The 20395-nt window shown below is 41.1% G+C and overlaps 1 protein-coding gene across 2 annotated transcripts in view; it reads right to left on the reverse strand.

Annotated features, from left to right (window-relative positions):
• daam2 (dishevelled associated activator of morphogenesis 2) overlaps positions 1 to 20395 on the reverse strand; it is a gene marked incomplete in the record, with an annotated part of 106101 nt that overhangs the window by 48391 nt on the left and 37315 nt on the right. For both annotated transcript variants that reach the window (XM_014337333.2, XM_042225605.1), the window contains 2 exon segments: positions 5426 to 5515; positions 17986 to 18272. In XM_014337333.2, coding sequence (XP_014192819.1) covers positions 5426 to 5515; positions 17986 to 18153 — 258 coding nt within the window.

Genomic DNA, 20395 nt, shown 5'->3' on the forward strand with positions numbered 1-20395 from the left:
GTTTCTCTGGCGATTGGCCTGCTTGTGAGGCGCCTCACACTCTGTTCCCATTTGCTCAGAGAGGCCCTGGGGGACCCTGGCTATAATGTGGGGACTCTCATGAGCCATCCAAAATCCCGACAGCACCAGCAGGCAGCTCTGTGCTGAGTGAAATACCCTTTTTTCAAAGACAACTTTATAAGCAAAAAGGAGCACACTGCAGAAGACTGATTTCAAAACGTGTTTTTTGCAACAAAACATCAGCAAAAACGTTAATTCGCCGAGCTCAGTCGATTCAAGTGTTCAGTAGTATGTCAAACTGTTTCCATCTCATATTCATTTTTCTTTGCAACATTTTGGGTTTTTTGCAGGGGGTGGGTGGGGGTTGTCAAGCTTCGAAGACATATCCACTGAATCAAATATACATTTATATCTCTATTTCACCATTTCATCTAGTGCATCATCATTTTTTTTTTTTGGGGGGGGGGGGGGGGGGCAGAAGTTGTGCAGGAAGTGTTATTAAATAAGTGCATGCACTGAATTTTTCCATGTAGCTCCTGTAATGTACAGTAAAGGACATAAGCGATGGGCTGCCCAGTAACTACAATGGCAGTTTCTTAATGCCTACATGTCTATCCACAGCAATTATTTGAGTCAATATTTTCTCCATATTTTCTCCTCCAGCTGTCACGACAATATGTTACCGCCCGTGGAATGAGAGAGGATCATTCGACATTCCAGTGAACCGGTAGGTCTGAGGTGAATATTTATCTGAGGAAGCCGCGATATAAAGTCTCACCTAAGGAGGCAGGAAATGGACAGGATATTGAATTCTGAAAGATTATGTAACACTTCTGCAGGTAGCAAATGTTAAGAGTAAGCAGAATTCTTCGCCTGGGGTCACATTAAGTGATGGGGATTCAACACATGTGGCTAATAATTGGAGACAGACGGGAAAGCCATTTCAGGAGATCATAGCACACCTTGCAGCTGGGTGATTTGGGGGAACAAACAGAAAAGCCTAATTTAATTGAAATTTAGGGCAGTTTTGTTAACAAAAGCAGTTTTGTAACTACTTTTGTTAGTTTTCTCCTGGATAAAGGGACATGTTGTGTGATCATGAGCTGAAAACAGCATGAGTGAGTGTGTGTTTGTGTGTCAGTGCAGCGCTAATAGGAGTCAGGAGACCCTGTTTGGCTCCCAGCACTGAACACTTATCAGGAGCTATTGGATATTACATCGTGTTCTGTACCTGGGGGCTGCAGGATACAAGTCAGGCTTGCAAAAACAAGCATACACACACACAAACCCGACTACAAGCAAGGAATGCAGTACTCTTATTCAAGGATTTACACATGCCATTTCTGTTTCACTTGTACTCAGCACCAAAAACAAATCCCTCTCTCCATGTTTTGCAGATAAACACACCGATAAACGCCCAGCACCTCCAGCTGTGGCCAACTGGGTGGCTGAGATCAGAAGCAGAGATATCAGTGTAAAGCCTGATGAACTCTTCACTAGACCATAATTATGTCCAGTTCTCTTAGATCACTGCTCATGAAAGTTTGCACGTTCCTGTTACAGGAGAAGTGTCTAACCACCTAACATTAATACTAAGGTTGCATTAATCTAAATTTTTGCGCTATAATGTTTTGAATTCCATTATTTATATATCTCATTATTTCACCGCAAGTGTTCAAGTCCATAAAAAGTTTGGCGCTGTCTGTTTTATGATCTCGTTCAGCTGTCTGTTTACACAGCAGGAGCATTTATGATGAAATCTGTGATAACAAACTGAGTTTATCTTTAAATGAATAGCCCTAAATTTACCAACAAACAATGATGTTATTTCACAGGGTCACGTTAAGGCCATCAGTTCCAACACTGCTGCTGAGAAAATGTGTTTTCTCATGTCAAAATAGCACCGAGTGCCACACCACCCATGATGCCTACAGCCTAGGAGTGACTCACTTTTGGAGCTAGCCTTGAGTGGCCATTAGATGAACTACAGGCCAAGAGGTTGATACCAGGCTGAGCTTCTGCCATCAGGAGAGGTCAAATTTATCCACAACACTGTGTTTTTCCTCATTCTGATATTTGGCAATAACAGTAATTATCTGAAGCTCCTGACTTGCATCCCCATGATTACAGGCATTGCCCTGCTGCCGCATGATTGCCCAATTAGAGAACTGCATGAGAAAGCTGTAGTACAGGAGATCCCAGTAAAGTGATCCATGGCTATCTGTTGTTGTTATTAGACCCGTAGTCGTATTTGTTGTCCCACAAAGAAGCTTTCAGTTCTTCAGCTGAAGTAAAAGACTGCGCCAAAATGGAACTGTTAATTACAGTTTGCTGCAAATGTGTTAACCGGTTTGTTTTGCAGGTGAACAAAGTTAGTCTGTTGTGCCCTCGGTGGCTGCCTCCAAGTGTTATCTAACCACAACAACTGGATCCGACAGTTGGCCGGAGGAAACAAGGGGAGTAGTGTTTGTCTCAGAGGGGAGACTAAGGGGAAATTCTGCTCTCTGTTTAAATCACTGTCATGCTGTAATTCTCTGCAACAGAGGGCAACGCTGTATGTTGTACTTGTGTTTGAATAACATGCAATTTTTCCTTCCTATATGGTGGTTCATGTTTGTGCGATTGCGTGCATGTGAGGGCAACACACACACACACACACACACACACACACACACACACACACACACACACACGTCATTATTCTGATATTGCACACCAGTTGTTTTTTCCCCCTCATTCTCCATTATGCCGCCTCTATCCATGAATAAAGGGTTTGTTTGGATTTTCCTCCGGCTTTCCGCTGTTCAGTGTTACCCTGGTTTTGCTCTCTGTTTCCTGGCCTGGATACACAGCTGATTTCTTTTTTCTTTCTTTTTTTTTTTTACCTTAGCTTCACAAAGGAAATTATTTCTGACTAGCAGAGATGGGGGAGGAATGACAAACTAATATATCCTACATCTGAACCCGCACAGTGCAAACCATTTGAGTTCCAATATGCCCAGGCTGCTGCCAACACTTTGTTTCCACTGCCTTCTACAACTGTACAGTGAATCCTTATAAATGTCTATGGCTATTCTGTGAGATATTCAATAACTGATACGGAAGATTAGAAAACTTTTATGTGGCTTCACATTCTGCCAGAAATTCAAATCTTTCCTTACTACGCAGGGTATTTAAAGTGCAAAGCATACTAAGGTTATATCAGAGATCTTATATGATATCATAGCACAGCAACTGCTGTAGATCTACCTAATAAGAATACAGGCAGGTCTCAGATCTACATGTACTATCTCTACCACCCATATCTTTACAGTTTTACTCAGATGGCATTTTAAATATATGTCACTGGGTGTTTCCTTTCCTTTCCTAGTTCTTCAAGGTTCTTGAAGAACAGTCAAAGCTTATTGAATGTCCGCTGCCTTTTGTTCTGCTCTCTGTCAAGATGATCCCACAGTGTTCCAATACCTTTGAGATCTGAGCTCTGGGGAGCCCGGTTGAGCAACGATAGTGTTAATCCTTTGTTTTTTCTATTCAGATATGCTTTTTACTGCATTGGCAGTGTGTTTGGAATCGTCGTCATGCTGAAAAATGAAGCTTAAAATCTGATTGTCATAATTTCATCAGTTTTGAAAAAATTTCAAATGCCACTGACTTAAATGCAGCCCCAAACCACGACACAGACTCCACCATGTTTTACAGATGGCTGTACACACTCACTGTGGTACCTCTCTCCTTACAGCCTCCGTACTCCGACAAACCAAAAATTTCACATTTATATTTAGCACTCTGTCAAACCTGCTGCTTTCATTTTGTTCTTGTGTAGTTTGGCTTCCTTTCCTTAAGAATGGCTTCTTGATGGCCCTCAACTCTGAATTTATACACATGTACCAGGAATCATATGTACATCTCATTTTCTGTATCACTTTTTCAAATGTTCTTATCTAATACTTTCCCAGCTTAGTGAACACACTTATGAGCATGATTTTATTCTTCTGATGATAATTATGTGGAAGTTTCAGTAAAATCTGACCAATACTGTAGAAGTATTGATTCTTGTGAAAAAAATGGAAATGTCCCCATAAAAAGAGAGATGTAACCTTGACCAAGAGCACAGTTTGGATGAAGACCCATTAGGGGATCAGTGTGTGCAAGTTTTATTGTGAACTGTGACAGAACGGACAGATGACAGATGCTTTGCCATGGCATCAGCTCATCGGTCCTTCAACTGGATGAAATAAGAAGGGGGAATTACACTGATGATGTGGGCAAACCAGGTTATTCCCCGATTATCACCCTTCAGGACCGAAGCGACAGACGCCACAGATCTAGTTCATGACTGGCCCTTACTAATGTGAACACAAAAATAAACCTAATGATAACACATACACATGTATTGTATATGGCTCTTCCATCTATAGATAGATGAATAAATAAAGACTTTAATATCGTTTTATAAGGGTTTAACAATAATAACAAAAATAAAAAGATTACAACTTCTTCTGCTATTAATTTAACTGGCATTTCATTTCATTTCATTGTAAACTGTCGCGGTGCTCCAGTTTCCATCCTCGCCTTGACATCCCTCTGAACACACCACAGTTCCACTACTCTTCTTTTTCCTAGTAACTCAATACAAGCAGAGACTTTTACACACGCAGGTGCGCACAGACACACACACGTACACACACAAAGCAGTGTGTTTACCCCTTTTAAAAAAGGTTGTCAGAGCATATCACATCAGCAAAGTCAAGCTTGCATGCTCAGGAAAGTGGAAGGAGTGGTCTAGTTCTGCTTCCAACACCAAACGCTCAGCCAACAAAACAAATCAGCAAAGAAAAAAAAAAAAAAAACACAGGAGAGGGTTTACAACTATTTATTCAATTTGCAACTGAGGGATGGAGATGGGGCTGAATTCTCCTAAAGCACAATGTAATTTCCTGGTGGATGTTTGACCACAAAGTGAGACCAGAGTTGTTGTGGAGAGACACGCTAAAGGGTATGAAGAAAACGAGCGTTGTTTTGGCGAGGGGAAAGGGGTGAAAGAGAGGGCTAACCATTTTTTTCTTGTGGTCTACGGTATGAGGACAATTCATAGGCAGCATGAGGAAATTGCTTGCTTGCGTATAGAGAATTAGGGAATTAGGGCCTTAAAAAGGTTGTGGCATGTAACCACAACCTGCAGAAAATATTGTGCAATCTATAGCTGGCATAATATGTCCATATGTTTACGTCAATGCAGAAATGAGAAGCTGGAAAAGAGGTGGCCTGTGTGGCTGAGCTGATTGAAAATTGTTAAAAGGCTGCCTTCAATAACATTCACTGCTGACAGTTTAGCCCTAAACTGTGGGTTCAGGCAGCCAGTCAATATAGGGCCAGCCAAAGATCAGAGCCCATGTACGAAAAAGGACGGCAGAGGCCAACTCACCTTCTTCTTGCTGCAGTAGATCTGCCATTTCTTCTCATCGGGCAGAGCAAACATGGCCTCCCGGTTCTTGTCTGTCAAATCCAGCTCATCCTGCAAAAAACAACAACAAAAAAAGAAGGAAAAAAGTTTGTTTTTGTTTTGAATTCAAAATTCAAATTTTATTTGTCACGTACACAGTCATACACAGTACGATATGTAGTGAAATGCTTGGACAACTGCTCGTGACCTAAAGAAAACAAAAAAGGAAAAGGCTATGAATAAGATAGGAAATAAATATGAAAAATTAAAAAGGGTAAATTTAACTAGGAAGGAATAAAATATAAATTAAGGTTAAAAATGAAATAACTGTACAACACAAATTAGAATGAAGGGTAAATTTAACTGGGAAAGAATAAGAAAAAATATATAAATTAAAGTTGAAAATAAAATAACTGTACAACAAAATACACAATATAGAACTATATAAGAATGCATGAAGAAATATAAATAAATATATACACAATAACAGCAGCTGTACAAATATTAACTGGAAATGAGGAATATAATGTCCAGTGTTGTGCAATCCACATTATGTCTTGTGCAGTGCAAATATGCTTGGAATAAAATATCCCTGGAATGAATTTGATGCTACTGATATATTTCAGTAACAGGGACAGTGGCATGCTTCCCACTACATGTCATCACATCTTCTTATAATAATACCCTATGAGTGGGAACTGAGGAGACTATTTGCTGAAGTTCTTTAGCCAAATTTCCCCCCATTCAATTTGACATAGTATTTCAGCTGCTTCTTTTTATCACAGTTTTTATCACAGCCAGACTTTTTACAAGCAAGTATGGATTGCAAGTAGTTTAGAACTCATGTTGGAATACAAGCAGAAGGTTTTGTATGGTCTTGCTGAAATCCAGAATGTCTCAAATACACAATGTCATCCCTGAAAAACACATCACCGGGATGGGCAGCCATGTAGCATTAATGGTGCCTTCGCACATTTACAAGTTACTCATTCAATGTGCATAAACACCCACCCCCACCCCATACAATCATAATGTACACTTTGAATTGTAAGCTAATAACAAGGCTCTGCTTCTCTTCAGCATCTTTGACTGTCAAATAGAATTTAAGATTCTGGTTGGTCAGACTAGAGGGCAGTTTTCCACTTGGCCTCCACCTCAAATGAGCTCAGGCCCGAAACGAGCCTCAAATGAGCTTCCATGCTAGAGGTTGACATTGCATTTGCGGATGTAGTGATAAAATGTGATGGTTTGCAATACAGACATTTCTAGCCTTTATTGCCTTGTTGTTTTGTTCTAGTATCACATTTAAAAATACTTTCCAAAATATGGCAGCAATTTTTTTTTTCCCAGTGTCAACATTTGATGTTCTTGAAGAAAACAAACAAGAACTTCCAAATGATTTGCAAACTATTGCGTTCCTTTTTTTTTTAACATTCACCACAGCACACATCCCAACATTTCAAAACAGGCTCGTGTTTTTATTGCAGCTCATCAAGAATAAATGTGCAGAAAAACAGTGATTAAGAATAAACAAACATAACAGCCCAGTAGCATTTAAAGACTGACATAATATAATCAACCCGTCCCTCAGGACACATTCCTAGAAGCCCTGTTGTTTCCTTATCCCTATAACAATACAGACATTTAAGCAATGAGTCGAGTTTACACAGCCACATTTAAATCTCCTTCCCACAGACAAGTGTTTTAATATTCATCCTGCTGCTCTACTCAATTCTTCAGCTCAGTACAAGGAGCCTCCTGCACCTTTTGAAATGCATATGAGCCCAGGAAATGAGTCTCTGTGTGCCAGGGGAGGAAAAGTTTAAAGGAAGGGGAGTCAGATGAAGGAAGGACGCAGAAAGAGAAATGCATTCGGGTTAGAGACCCGGAGGCTATGTGGCTCTGGAAATGGGCTGGCACAGAAGAGACAACTAGAGGCTACATCACCAGGGCTTTGTGCTCCGGCTCAGGCTAATCTCACCATAATAGTTTTGCTACGATGACGTAAACGAGAAGAGGGCGAGCCTCCTGGGGCCCCTGGAATGAAGATGACCACCAGTGGCAGAGGTGGGGCCTCTTTAAAGCCGACCAGCAGATTCGCAGGGTTTGCTTTCATCGCTTTTCAGCAGGATGGGCTGAGGTGGCCCGCATTCCAAGAATCGGACACTATGAAGGATGACATCATCTCTCGTCCTTTCAATGGGCTAACCAGCAGTAGCATTATTGTGGGTTTGAGAGGAAAAAAAAAAAAAAGGGAAAATCCGATGGGTGTGAATTTCAAGAGGGTCTATTACAAGTAGAAACCACAATGAAGCCTTAGAATCTTTAGTTCAAGTGGCTTTCATCTCAGCAGCATGATTCACACCCAGAGCTCATCATCGTGGGTCTACAGGGCCGGCTGTATCAAGGGGGAAGCTCACCCCAAAATCTGATTTACATATTTGTCCTCTGGTCTGTAGCACACTCTACCCATATGTATTTTTTATTTTATTTTATTTATTTATTTGGTGATTACCTTGTGAACAATGTCACAGAGTGACAAGTGTGGAGACCTGACAGTCACATTCACACTTACAAGCAATTTTGAATCACCAAAATGCACGTCCTTGTGCCGTGCAAGTACAGGGAGACTACAAACTCTAAACAGAAAGAGCCCCAGCTAAAATCAAAAAACATAACTCACATTTAAATAAATGGCTTAATTTGCTATTACATACATTAAAAAGAAAAAATATTTTTTCATTTGTAAAATGGGACATAAATTGATATTTCTGTCACCATTTGGGTCTTTATTCGTTAAGCAGACACAAAAACAAGTGTGGAAAGGAAGAAACCATGGGCTACAAGAAAGCAGCTCATTCTGGCCTGCCGCCTGCTCGCCGGGTCAAAGCCCTGCTGTCCAAGCTGTTGGTCTTTGGAGGAGCTAATGCAGAGAGCCGGTGGGGAAATCATGAGAATGAGACCCGTGGATTTGAACCAGATGGCAGTTGAGCCTGTCTCAGTTCATAGCTGACCTCTGTGCTATTTTGTGTTCTCCGCATAGACTCCTCAGGCCTCTCAGTTTAAGGTCTTATATGGAAAGAAATTATGTGAGAAGAGCATAGATTACAATAGTATTCCATTTAAATATAATTCATTGATTACATAAGACTTTATGAACAGGATAATGTTGACTTCTCAGGCTCTGCCGGTGCTGTTCTGCGTCAGAATCGAGGAAAAGGGAAAAAGAGATGAAGTTGAAAATGAGGACATCGACTGGGTGTAGGAATGTTCATGTCATGCCAGCTGTAAGGAGGACTTTTCACTTTCCAGTTATGCAATTTCCCATCGTGTTCCCCCCCTCCATCACCTTTAAAATGTGCTCCAATACCACATCCACATCACATGGCATCTCCTGACCAGTACAACACCCAAAGAGCATGCGGTCCCTTTCTCATTTTTCCAAAACAAAACCAAACTACTTTCCACTTCATGAAGTACCCCAGTCTTCTCACTCCAGCAAGCTTCAGTTGGAAATTCAATAAAAGCAAAGCTAATATTGTTACACCTGCTGTCTGAGAGGGGAAAATACATACCTAAGGCCTCCCAAGCCCTTCTTTCATATTTCACCCCGAGCTCCCCATCTAATAATATGACAAATTTATTTATTTTTTAAGAAGTGCTACAGTTGCAATCGCCGAGTGTCATGCAGGCATGCAGACAGATAGCTCTGTCACTCAATTTCCTGTTTCTAAAGACTGTTGGGCTTCTCAAATGTCCTGAGATAAAATGAAAAGGAGTGGAAGTTCCCAGACAGTTATTCAAAGCAAAACTATTTCCATATTCAGCATACAAATGAAGAAAACTGGATTTTTAAGAGCTGCACAATGAGAACAAATATAGAAACAAGGCATAAAAAGGACAGAGTAAGGTGCAATGAACGAACAGTTCCTTCATCATAGATGTCAGGTGACATGACATCTGGATCACAGCTGCTGTGACCCATAAGTTAGCGAAGTCTCAAACTAACAGTTTTTGCTATCATCATCATGGTGCTTTGAATCCAGATACCATGACAGCAGGGCAGAACTGACTGTGTTATCGAGGGACACTGAATGCTCACCCTGTGTAGCCTCCTTCATCCTTTAAAGGTGACCATGGGACAAAATGCAAGAGTGCAGGTTTTCAGGCACTTCCACACTTTTCAGGCCTGGAAAGAGCACCTGAACCATGCCTATGTGCTGCAGTGATCTACTCTGTAGCCTGGTCTTTTTAGGCAAGGTGTGCATTAGCTTTTCGCTAACTAATCATAGCTAATGAAGGCAATGACCTTTGCTTTAATAATCATTTCATTTCCCCAGTGGCAGCATTATTTAAACATCCAGATAGGAATATGAATATAGCAGTATTTTATTTTATGACATCAGTATGAGAGGAGAGAGTCTCCAGAAAATATGTAAAATGTAATGTGTAAAATGGATGTAAAGTAGATTTCAGTGTTTTATGGGGATTGCAAACACCCAAACTTCCTGTCTACTCAGTTTCCATGCCAGTCATGTAATGGAACAAATGAACTTAATTAAAAGGTATTATTTAAATCGTCCTAACCTTAAACTGACAACAACACAACTATTCCTTTAAAAAACAAAAAACAAAAAAAAAAACAGATTAGGAGTGATGCACAAACTTAAGCGAACCTAAAGCAAATAGATGCAGAAGGTTTTCCAATACTGCCAGCAATCGTAATGATGAAGATATCGTTAAACATTTGGCACATATTGAGACTTCTACAGCAAGATAAAATTAATTTGTATGAAATAACACACGTCAGATGATTCAAACACGTCTGCAGGGACTTTGAATTATTTATCTCCACCATATGGGAAGAATGTAAAATAGGACAGAGGGATGAGTCATGCGATTGAAGTCTAAGCTGTGTATGAAACTATGAAAGCCGTACCGCTGCAGGAGAACGTTAAGTGAAGAGAAATTAAGTGTGGGAGTGGAGGCAGAGGGTACAGACCAGAGAATGGGAGCGAAAAAGGTAATGAAAGACATTTTTTTAACTAACAACTGACCTTTTAAAAATATTCCTTGTGTAGTCATAGTGTCAGTGCTTTAACTAATAGGCCGACATGGTTTTGGGGTTAGGGCTACATCAAAGCCTGTTGGTTTGGCACGTTCTTAATGCTTGAGTATACATGTCGACATGGTGCCGTGTGGACAAAGAACAGAGGAGGAAATGCCTACTTTGAAGTGGACCCAGTCCGCTCATTTCCAGCTCCATATTTTTATTCTTGAACTCTAGAGTACCGTGGCATTATTCAGAGGTCAAAATTATCCCTATTTATCTCATTCTGGCTCTTGGTGAAGCCCCTCAGTGGATCCAAGACATTGTAGCTCCTCCCACTTTAAGCCAACCATCTTCTGCTTTACCTCGCAAACAGAATGCTTGGAGAGCAGGTGGGTGGAGCCCCATGATACAGAATAAAGGGGGGGTTAGAACTCCTGCAAGTTTTGGATGTGTTCTTGATCCAACACAGCTGATTTAAATGGCTAAATTACCTCCTCAACATGTCTTAAAGTTCTCCAGAGGCTTGGTAAGGGTGATATCTAAAACCTGCAGGACACCCGCCCTTGAGGCTTGGATTTCCCCACCCCTGCAATCTGAAGTCTGAGCTTTTGGCTCATTACTTGTACTATACATACGCTCACCTCATTATTAGAAACTTTGGTCTATTTAACATGAATAGCAAATAAGAGATAAAAAACAACAACATTAAAGCAGACCTCTTCTGCTTTAAAAAAAATGACCAGTGTACATGTGGAGTATAGGCGTGACACTGAAACCGGAGGGAAGCAAAATGTGCAGGAAGAATGAGAGGTCAGTGAGTTACAATGTGTGAATGACTGGCACTGGAGTGGGAGTGGGTGTGTCTTTGTGACTGAAAGTGTGTGGGGTTCCACCTAAATGGGAAATGTGGAATCCAATAATGACATCCTCTCCAATGCATGTGCGTCTATGAGGTGGCATTTCCAGAGTGGATATGAATGTCTTTACCTCATGTAAAGTCTTACAGTGCTGGCTCAGAGGATTAGTCTGGTGTAACACACACACGCACACACACACACACACACACACACACACATATGCGTACAGTGCGTATATATCCTCCAGCAATCTCTGGGCGAGACAGGAAGGCAGAAGAAAGACGTGCAAGATGGCAGGAAGTCATATGAGGCCCCAAGGGGACCCACAGGAAGCTATAGCTGCCATTATTAACCAAACAAGATTCAGTGAGTTTGCCTGTGTGTGTATGTCAGCCTCATATACCAGACGCAGCCTCTTGATTACTCCTAAAGACCAGTACTGTTATTAACAACAACAAAGAAAAGATCAAAGATTGACTTTTTTAGTCTTAAGACGTGGTGAGAAATTAATTTGGTCACATCATTCATCTCTACAAACCATCACATATTGGGCTCGCTCCACTTAGCAGCATTGAGATGAGTCAGAGTATCCTTGCTTTGATGAGTCAGTCAGTAGCTGTTAGTAGCCTACAGCTTCTCCCCTCATACAAACAGGGCTTGACCACTTTTATAATGAGACTGGCACAGGACAGTGAGCACTGGCTTCACAACAGAGAGCATCAGAAATGGGTAGATCGCTCCACAGAGAAATGCATAGGAAGAAGGAAGGGAGGAAGGAGAGGAAAGAGGGTGCATCCAGGGCATGCACTGGGAAGCAAACACACTCCCAGTGGCCCAGAGGGACAAGAACATTTCCATTCCCTCCTGTTATGCAATCCATTTCTGATCTGTGTCCGGGCTCAAAAGCCACACTGGAGAGAGCATTTATGTTTTATCGAGTCTGCTATTCCTGGAAACACAAATTCGCCACTGCAAAATTTACTTGCTTCTAAAATCAGCAACTGAGAGTCACATGGAGAGGATGATAATAGAGGTTGGTTCATCCAGATGTATTGACTGACAGCGGACAGCTGGACGACTGATCAGTGCGGTTTGGATTAAAACTGTCCCAAATCTCAGGACAGAGAAAGAAGGAACGAGGCTCCCACACACAGAGAGACAAACACAAAGCAGACAAAAAGAGGGCAGAGAGACGCACACTAATCTGACCCTGCCAGAACTGCACTCGCCAGATGTTCGACTAGTAGACCTGATCCAGTTGCACCAATTTGTATAAATATCCTCTCTCATCTCAGCTCAAAACACATGGATAACAGCACACTGAGTGGCATGCAAGTTTTTTGCAACTTGTATGCAAAAATAAATAGTACTATGTCGATGATGAAGTGGCATTTTCTCTATTTTCTCAATTTTTTTCTTTGGCGTGGTTCAGTAGAGCTCTGTAGCTGCATATGTGTCCACACATTGTCACCATATGCCCGACCTTTCCACGGCAAATGTTTGTTGTTATTAGCTGACACTTGTAAATCCAAGTCTAGCTGTCCCCAAACAACCTCACACTTGATTTCTCTTTGTAGAAACCAAACTTTCATTTTGATTTAGTGAACTGCCACCACTGAGAAATGTCCCCAACATGATTAGGGAGAGCTCATTTTCAATTACCCAAATACGAGAGTAATTTCAAGTTTGTTGATAAAAAGTTGTTAGCGGAGAATTGCCCCGATAAACAAAAATAAAGCTGTCAATGTTTTTGGTGCGCAGCCAGACAACCCACATGGCCTACATATCAACTATGCGTGAGAGTCCTGAAGCACTGGTGGAAAAAAGCCATTTAAAATGCACCCAGATCCAAAAAAACAGAACCCAGAACTGCAGCGCATTTGCTACCAGGAAACTGTGCAGCCAGCTGCAAATGTGTACTTTAACTGATGTGATCCATTAGTCCCTTCAGATGTGGTCTTTACTTATTGTGTCAGAATCCATGGGGATTGCTTCCAGGTTCATTTGCATGAGTTTGCTGAGTTTTTCATCATGAACAGGAGGCTCCATGAGAGACTTGGAAACGTTTTTTTTCCTACAGGCTTTCTCCGGGTTGAGATGTTCCACATTTCAAAAAGGAGAGTCCGTGTTTACTCAAGGTAACCAAGGATGGATCCCACATGTGCTTATTCTGCAAAAATTAGCTTAGTGAGCTATAAACTGGAGACAATATGTCTTCTCTGTTTTTCTACATTACCAAGCACCTGCGTTTATCATGAAACAGCAGGAATGTTGGCAGAGGCTTCTAATAAAGTAAAAAAAAAAAAAAAAAAAGACTGTAAGAAACGTCCCAGTCAGATTTGCCAGGGATTATGAACCCTTGTCTCACTTGATTATTTGTTGTTTGGCAGGCAGTCCCACAAACACAACATCAAAGTCTTAACACAAAACAAGTGACATAATCATCCAATACATGCCATACTCACCAGTTCAACTGCTGGTTAATGTAAATATCTAACCAGCCAAACACATGTGAGCAACACAGTGAATTCAGTCATATAGACATGGTCAAGATCACTTGCTAAAGTTTAAACTGAGCATCAGAATGGTGAAAAAAAGTAATGTAAGTGACTTTGAACATGGCTTTGGGAGAGTTGATGAGCCCTTGCCTGCATCACAGCATCACTTCTTACTGTACTTGGGTATACTGAGGTGATAAAGGGATGGATGTGGTCAACAACAATGCTCATCTCATGAGATCTTCTGATGGCCGTTTCTAGCAGAATAACGCACCATGTCACAAAGGTCATATCATATCAGCTGGTTTACTGACAATGACAAAGACTTTGAGCACCTATAGGATGTGGTGAAAGAGGAAATTTTCATCATGGATGTGCAGCCGACAATCCTGCATCAACTATGTGATGTTATCATTTCACTATGGACAAAAATCTCTGAGGAATGTTTCCAAGCACATTGTTGGATTTACAAAAACTAAACTCTACTTGCATGAGTTGTTATTCTCATGTGTTTATAAAAAAACAAAACAAAAAAAAACTGTAGAGAAGCTTCTTGTATATTTTTTGTAAACAGTTAAATATTGTACATGAGAAAAAATATTAACAACAACTTGAAAAATTTACTGTATTTTATTATCACAAGTCTCTGCACTCAAAGGAAAGATACAGTCTCATATTACAAAAATAAGTACAGTTGCCTTTTAGTAATATTTTCTCATTATATTTCCTTAGAGATGTCAGCATGTACAGTATTAAACTGTGCATAATTTGCTATATTTTTACATCACTCTGCTGCTGAAAGTAGGCACGGATACTGTAGGTTTGAAATGCCACAAATTCATATCATTTCTTTCAACAGTGGCCAAAATACTGTTCATGTCATAAGAGGTAATAGGGTTCATCGCCACAGTTATACGTCTGTTATATCTATTCTAGTCCACTGTCATCCAAAACTGGACAGCAGTCCAAAAGTCAGCTGAAGTTTTTCCTTACACACACACACACACACACACACACACACACACACACACACACACACAGTAAGCCGAGTGTGCACCGCGTGTCTCTCGACACAGCAGAAGACTCCATTATGAATGTGAGGACACATGGAGGTGGTTTACTCCTCCGTTTGGCCCAGATCTGTCGCTCCCACTCCAGAGGCTCCATTGAGTCTCATTCTCCTTCTCAGGAAAGGCTTTCATTTAACAATAATCCCCATTGCCCGTTGCCACAGAAACATACTATGTTATGTTTTTCTTCATTTTTCTTTATTTCCTACCATGCAACATAGGTCCACCTCTCTCCACATCAGTTCTCTGTCTGAGTAACAATCAGTGTGTCCGGGCTGGCTGACTCCAAGAGGTCTGGTACTACAGACTTTTGGATGCCCAGCTAAATTTGTGTCAGCATGTCGGTTCCTGGATCAGTAAAACAGATGTGCAGAACCAATAGCTCACCCAGATGAACATTATTAGGTAGAATCAGTCGTACATTGGTCAGACTAGACATGAATCCAGCTATTACAGGCTGAGGGATCATTATTTTGGAGCATCATTTTTCTTTATTGAATTTTAAGACATTCTAAATATTAAAGCTACTGTGTGCACAACTACAACACAAGTTTCTTTACTGCTAATATGTGAAGAGTAACTTTAAAAAAAAAACAAAAAAAAAACGTGTTCCCTGACTGTCTACCTAAGAATTTCCTGCGGACACTTTTATAGGCTAGATGTTCCTGGAAAATCCTAGGACGTAAAGTTTCTGTTCATCATCCAGCACCTTTTCTCAATTAGAGATCTGCACAGTAGTCGACTTGCATTCAAATATTGCTGCTCTTTATAGGTGGTATCAGAAATGCTAGTCGGTTAAATACATTTTTATTTTATTAACATATAACAGCCTTTTGTTCAAAGATGCTATAACTTCACTTGCCTCAAATTGGGGTTGTAGCCCCAGTAATGCGCCAATGTTGCCAATTTAAAAGTGTCTAACATAAAAAATGTAATTTGCATTGTTGCACAAAGCATTTTTAAGTGTTGCATCTAGTTATGGAAACCTACAGTGAGGCACAAACAGGCCATCAAAAGTAGCCCTCTAACAACTATCTGAACTACAGTTTTTTTCAAAAGTGGACGAGCCCTGGTCCGATGAGAAAACCCTGAATCATCTTTCTGAACTAGTCAAGTGGTTTTAAACTCAGGGACGAATCTTTCCTCCCTACTTCTCATTCAGCACATCAATCTGTAAGTTTCATTTGTAGCTGAAATATTTACCGCACAATAAGCTGTGGGTCACTTAGTCCTATCAACCATAAAAACTGCCATGATATGGCTAAGTGCTCCCATATGACGGCATGTTTTTAATTTACCCCAGAAATACTGGTCTCTGCTGGCATTAAAGAGGTTTCGTTAATGTCAAAGCCTAATTTTTTTAAGTACTTTTTTGTACGGCCATGTACAGCATATCAAAGGGCAACCTGTTAATCCCTCAGAAATTACTGTGTTGACCTCACAGCTGTATAATATGAAAGGCTTTTCTCTCTCCTGATTGAGATAATCAGTGTCTTGATTGCTTTTAAGCTTGAATTTTCATCAATCAAGCCAATAAATATGCTGCAGCTACAGGCAGCTAAGCTTTAATGGCTCATGCATTATTAAAGAACAAATTCAGGGCATAATTCTGTGAGTTAGCTTGAAAAAAAAAATCACTACTGGGGAAACATCTGCTTTGATAAGCTTGAATAATTTTCTTATCATAAACGGAAGTTCCATTGATCCCCTGAATTGAATTTAACAGTGGAGTGATATATCCTGCAGGCAGTAAAGTTTAGCATTCCCAAACACTCAGCAGTGCCAGAAGCAGTCCTGTGGCCACACCAGTCAACACATTGTTGGGAGACAGAGAGAAGCAGGAAATCTGAGGAGAGTGATGGAGACAGACAGGAACAAAACCAACCAAGAGACTGGAAGTGAGCAAATGGAGAGACAGAAACAGCAAAGCTGTAAAGCCATGACCTGTTTGCAGGGCAGCTGAAACGAACAGCAGCCTTCTCCATTGACGCAGTTGTGACCTGATCCATGTCCACACCATGGGCACATGCAAGTACAGTTATCCTAGTCTGGCACAGAGACCAGACATCAACCTCTGCCAACAACGATAGGGACTGTAGTGCAAGAGTGGGCTGCATACTGGAGAGGATGAGCTTCTGAATTTGTAGTGGCGATTGAGACATGGCCTCACCCAACCATCAAGGCATCCCTCTGTAAGAAATCCCCTTCTAATTCGAGACACTGATCTCGTATTGTTTGGTATAATGAGCAGCAGGAAAAGAAAAAGAACTGGGCTGGACAAATTCTGGATTAATTCTTATGACAGATGTGATTTCACTTTAAACTATCCAGTTTGTAAAATGTTTGGAGAAGGGCAAGGCTTCTGTTCAACAGCCATGAGACTGAGAAACCACTAAATAGCACACAAATCTCTTTCATAGAGACTAATATATAAGTTTCTGTTACTATTTGGTGCATGAACTGTCTGCAGCAGTGTTTCACTCTGTTTTTCCAGTTTTTACATGGGATTTTAAAAGCCAATTCCACTCCACCAAAAAACAAACATGGGAAGCACAGCAGTCTGAAAGCAGGATAAATGTTTTCTGTGTAGGTTCTCAGTCATCCAGGTTATGGTAGTCTTAAGAGCTTGATAAGAAGGACAATAGACTTTGTTAAGTTTTCTAAAGATGTTTCATTTCCGATCCAAAAAGCTTCTTCAGTTCCAAACTGCTTAGAGGTGAAAAACTTTCATAAATTTTCCTCCCCTGCTGAAGCCCCTGGACGTTTAATGCTTGCAAGACTAATGCATTGCAGCATCCAGAGGAAAAACCCTCCTTGATTGCACTTGATCATCAGGATGTACTCCTGCAACTCTATATATTAGTTTAGATAAGGATGCTGGCTTGATAGAGCCTGCAGGGGGCACTGCACGTGATGCCTACTTGCTTCACAAATCAACGCAATTCAGCATCACTAACATCAACTAACATCCAAAACGAAGTCCTAGAAAAGTTCAGGGCAGCCCTGTGTGAGTGTGAAAACAGCTTACTTAATCATTCATCAAGTTGAATCTATCTTTACTCACCACCAGTTCGGAGAAACGCGCATGCAGCTCCTCAGCAGGCGGCATGGGCGCACTGAACTCCAGCAGCTGCAGTGGCACGGTGTCCTTCAGGTTGATCTCCGGGGGCTCGCTGCTGCCGAAGCAGCACAGGAAGCCCAGGCCCTGTCGTGTCCTCTTCCTGGGGGGCATGATGGCTGTGGTAACACAGGTGGCAGTGGCGGTGCAGGTCCAGGAAGATAGAGGAAGGGGCCAAGGGGCAGGGAGGGGGAGTGGAGCGGAGGACGAGGCTGCTATCTAGGTTGCATCATCTGGAAAAAAGAGAGAGAAGACCAAGCAAATGGCTCTCAGTTACTTTAAAGTGGATTTAAAGTTTCCTGGATCTTTAACCAACACATTTCAAGAGTTTAATGATGGACAGCATGTGACCTCTGGTGAGCAACACAGCATCTGGGAAGTTATAAGTGATGTGCACTGGCCTGTGCACTTTAATCTATAATAATTTATTCCAAACTATTCGACTTTTGGATTGAAACAGGGAAAAATGGAAACATTTTTTAAATCAATCCCTAATCCTAATCCCTAACCCCAAAAATCTCCTAACTCTCTGGTACCCCTACAACATCTGCAACACAGTGATTGCACTTTCTTCCATCTCAGTCATCAATGTGACCACAACAACACCACCAACCAGTTGTTCAAACCTTCTGTTTTAAAGATGCAGCCAATCAGAATAGAGTTGGCTCAAACTACAGGTAAGGGCTGAGCGAGCTAAAGCAGCTTGTCTAAGTCAAAGAAGGAACCAAGATGCTAAATCTTATAAGACAAAAAAAACCCAAAAACGTTATTCTGTGCTGTGAATCATGTAAAGCTGCTCTCCTACAGTCTCAGATTTATAACACGCTAAGACAAGTGAGCATGACATTTTCCCCGCACAATAAATTATTGATTTGATTCTCAGTCAAATACAGCACAGGATTCATGATGTTCCCAGATCTTTAAGGCCTTACGATGGTCTACACGCCCTGTGTCTCCTGTCGATGTTTCCTTGCAAAGAAATTATTTGTAGTGCACAGGAAGTTAAGCCATTTATGTTTCCCGGAGCCCTGTTTGTTTGGCATAAATACAGGAAGATATGAGCAGCAACAGCCACCACATAAATAAACAATACAGTTCCATGTACAGAAACTGCTAGAATGACTGGAAATGCACATTAACTTACAGTTTATCCAAGCCTATTCTTTATCCAGATTGCCTTTACTGTGTCCTTAAAAACATGTCCCAAGGACTGTAGAGATATTCTTGCTGTGTGGCAACAGGAGTCTTGACATTAGTTGCTCTTATGCCACAACAAAGAAAGCTCTTGTCCATGAGTACAATAGCGACTGTGCAGTATTTGTTGCCTGTGTGCATGTGTGTCTTTGTGCCCTGGCAGTGCCCCCCCCCCCTTAGACAACAGTGAGTGACACCCTCTACCAACACGAGCGAGGATCGAATGATGTAAAACATCCTGAAGGATTTCCTTGATGCTACGAAAAGAATCCGGGTGGTCTTCACTGCGTGAATAACACACTCTTTACACTGTATTATGTCCTATCAGATGCACACACAGTTGGCAGAGCGCTTCTTTATGTAACAGTTAACTGCATTTGTGAATGAAAGGACCTCGGGCCTGTTGTGCAAAACCCTTAGGCATGCAAATCTAGCAGAAACATTTGACCAAGAAATCAATTTGGGAGCCATTTATGGGAACTACAAAAAGTGTCCAAGATGTTTGGAAAGCAGAAGCAGGACCAGATTTTTTTAAGCAACTACTCCCATGTGTTATGCTTCTATTGATATTCTCACATATCCTGACAAGCATTAAATAATATCTGGAGCTTTGCACACATCTGTTCAAGATGGCAGTGAAACTTTATGACCTCAGTTTCCAGAAGAAGCCACAATCTACTACATCATGACTCTCTCACATGCAGATTTGCTCAGTGAAGGAGTTCTCACCGCACGGTCTAAAATTAGCCACATGGTAAATTCTTTATGAATGCCCTGGACCCATGACAAGCGCTTAAAGGGGAAAAAATGAACAGAGAAAACACTACATTTCCATTTTGCCCTTTTCATCTTTTTTGTTCATTTGTTTTTTCCGCCTCCTTGAACCTGTCATCCTTCTCAGGGCAGAAGGAGCAGACCTACGAATGAGCCGGAGGCTATTTTAAATAAAAAGCAACTTAAAGTTTTCTTTGGTTTGTTGAACATGGAAATGCTTGTGTGTCCAACAGTGGGCTTATTTTCGGAATTATTCCATGTAATTCACCTTCCAGTACTTGGACTGTTTGGTAGTCATTGCACCAGCGCTTCAAATGTGAATTCCAGCATGTGTGGCATCTTGTGCCTGTGTGTGCAGTATATTTAACTCTACAGCGGCATGTGTGTT

This window comes from Haplochromis burtoni, unplaced genomic scaffold, assembly GCF_018398535.1.
Source record: "Haplochromis burtoni strain Fernald_Lab_line unplaced genomic scaffold, NCSU_Asbu1 Contig_176, whole genome shotgun sequence".
Classification (NCBI taxonomy): Eukaryota; Metazoa; Chordata; class Actinopteri; order Cichliformes; family Cichlidae; genus Haplochromis; species Haplochromis burtoni.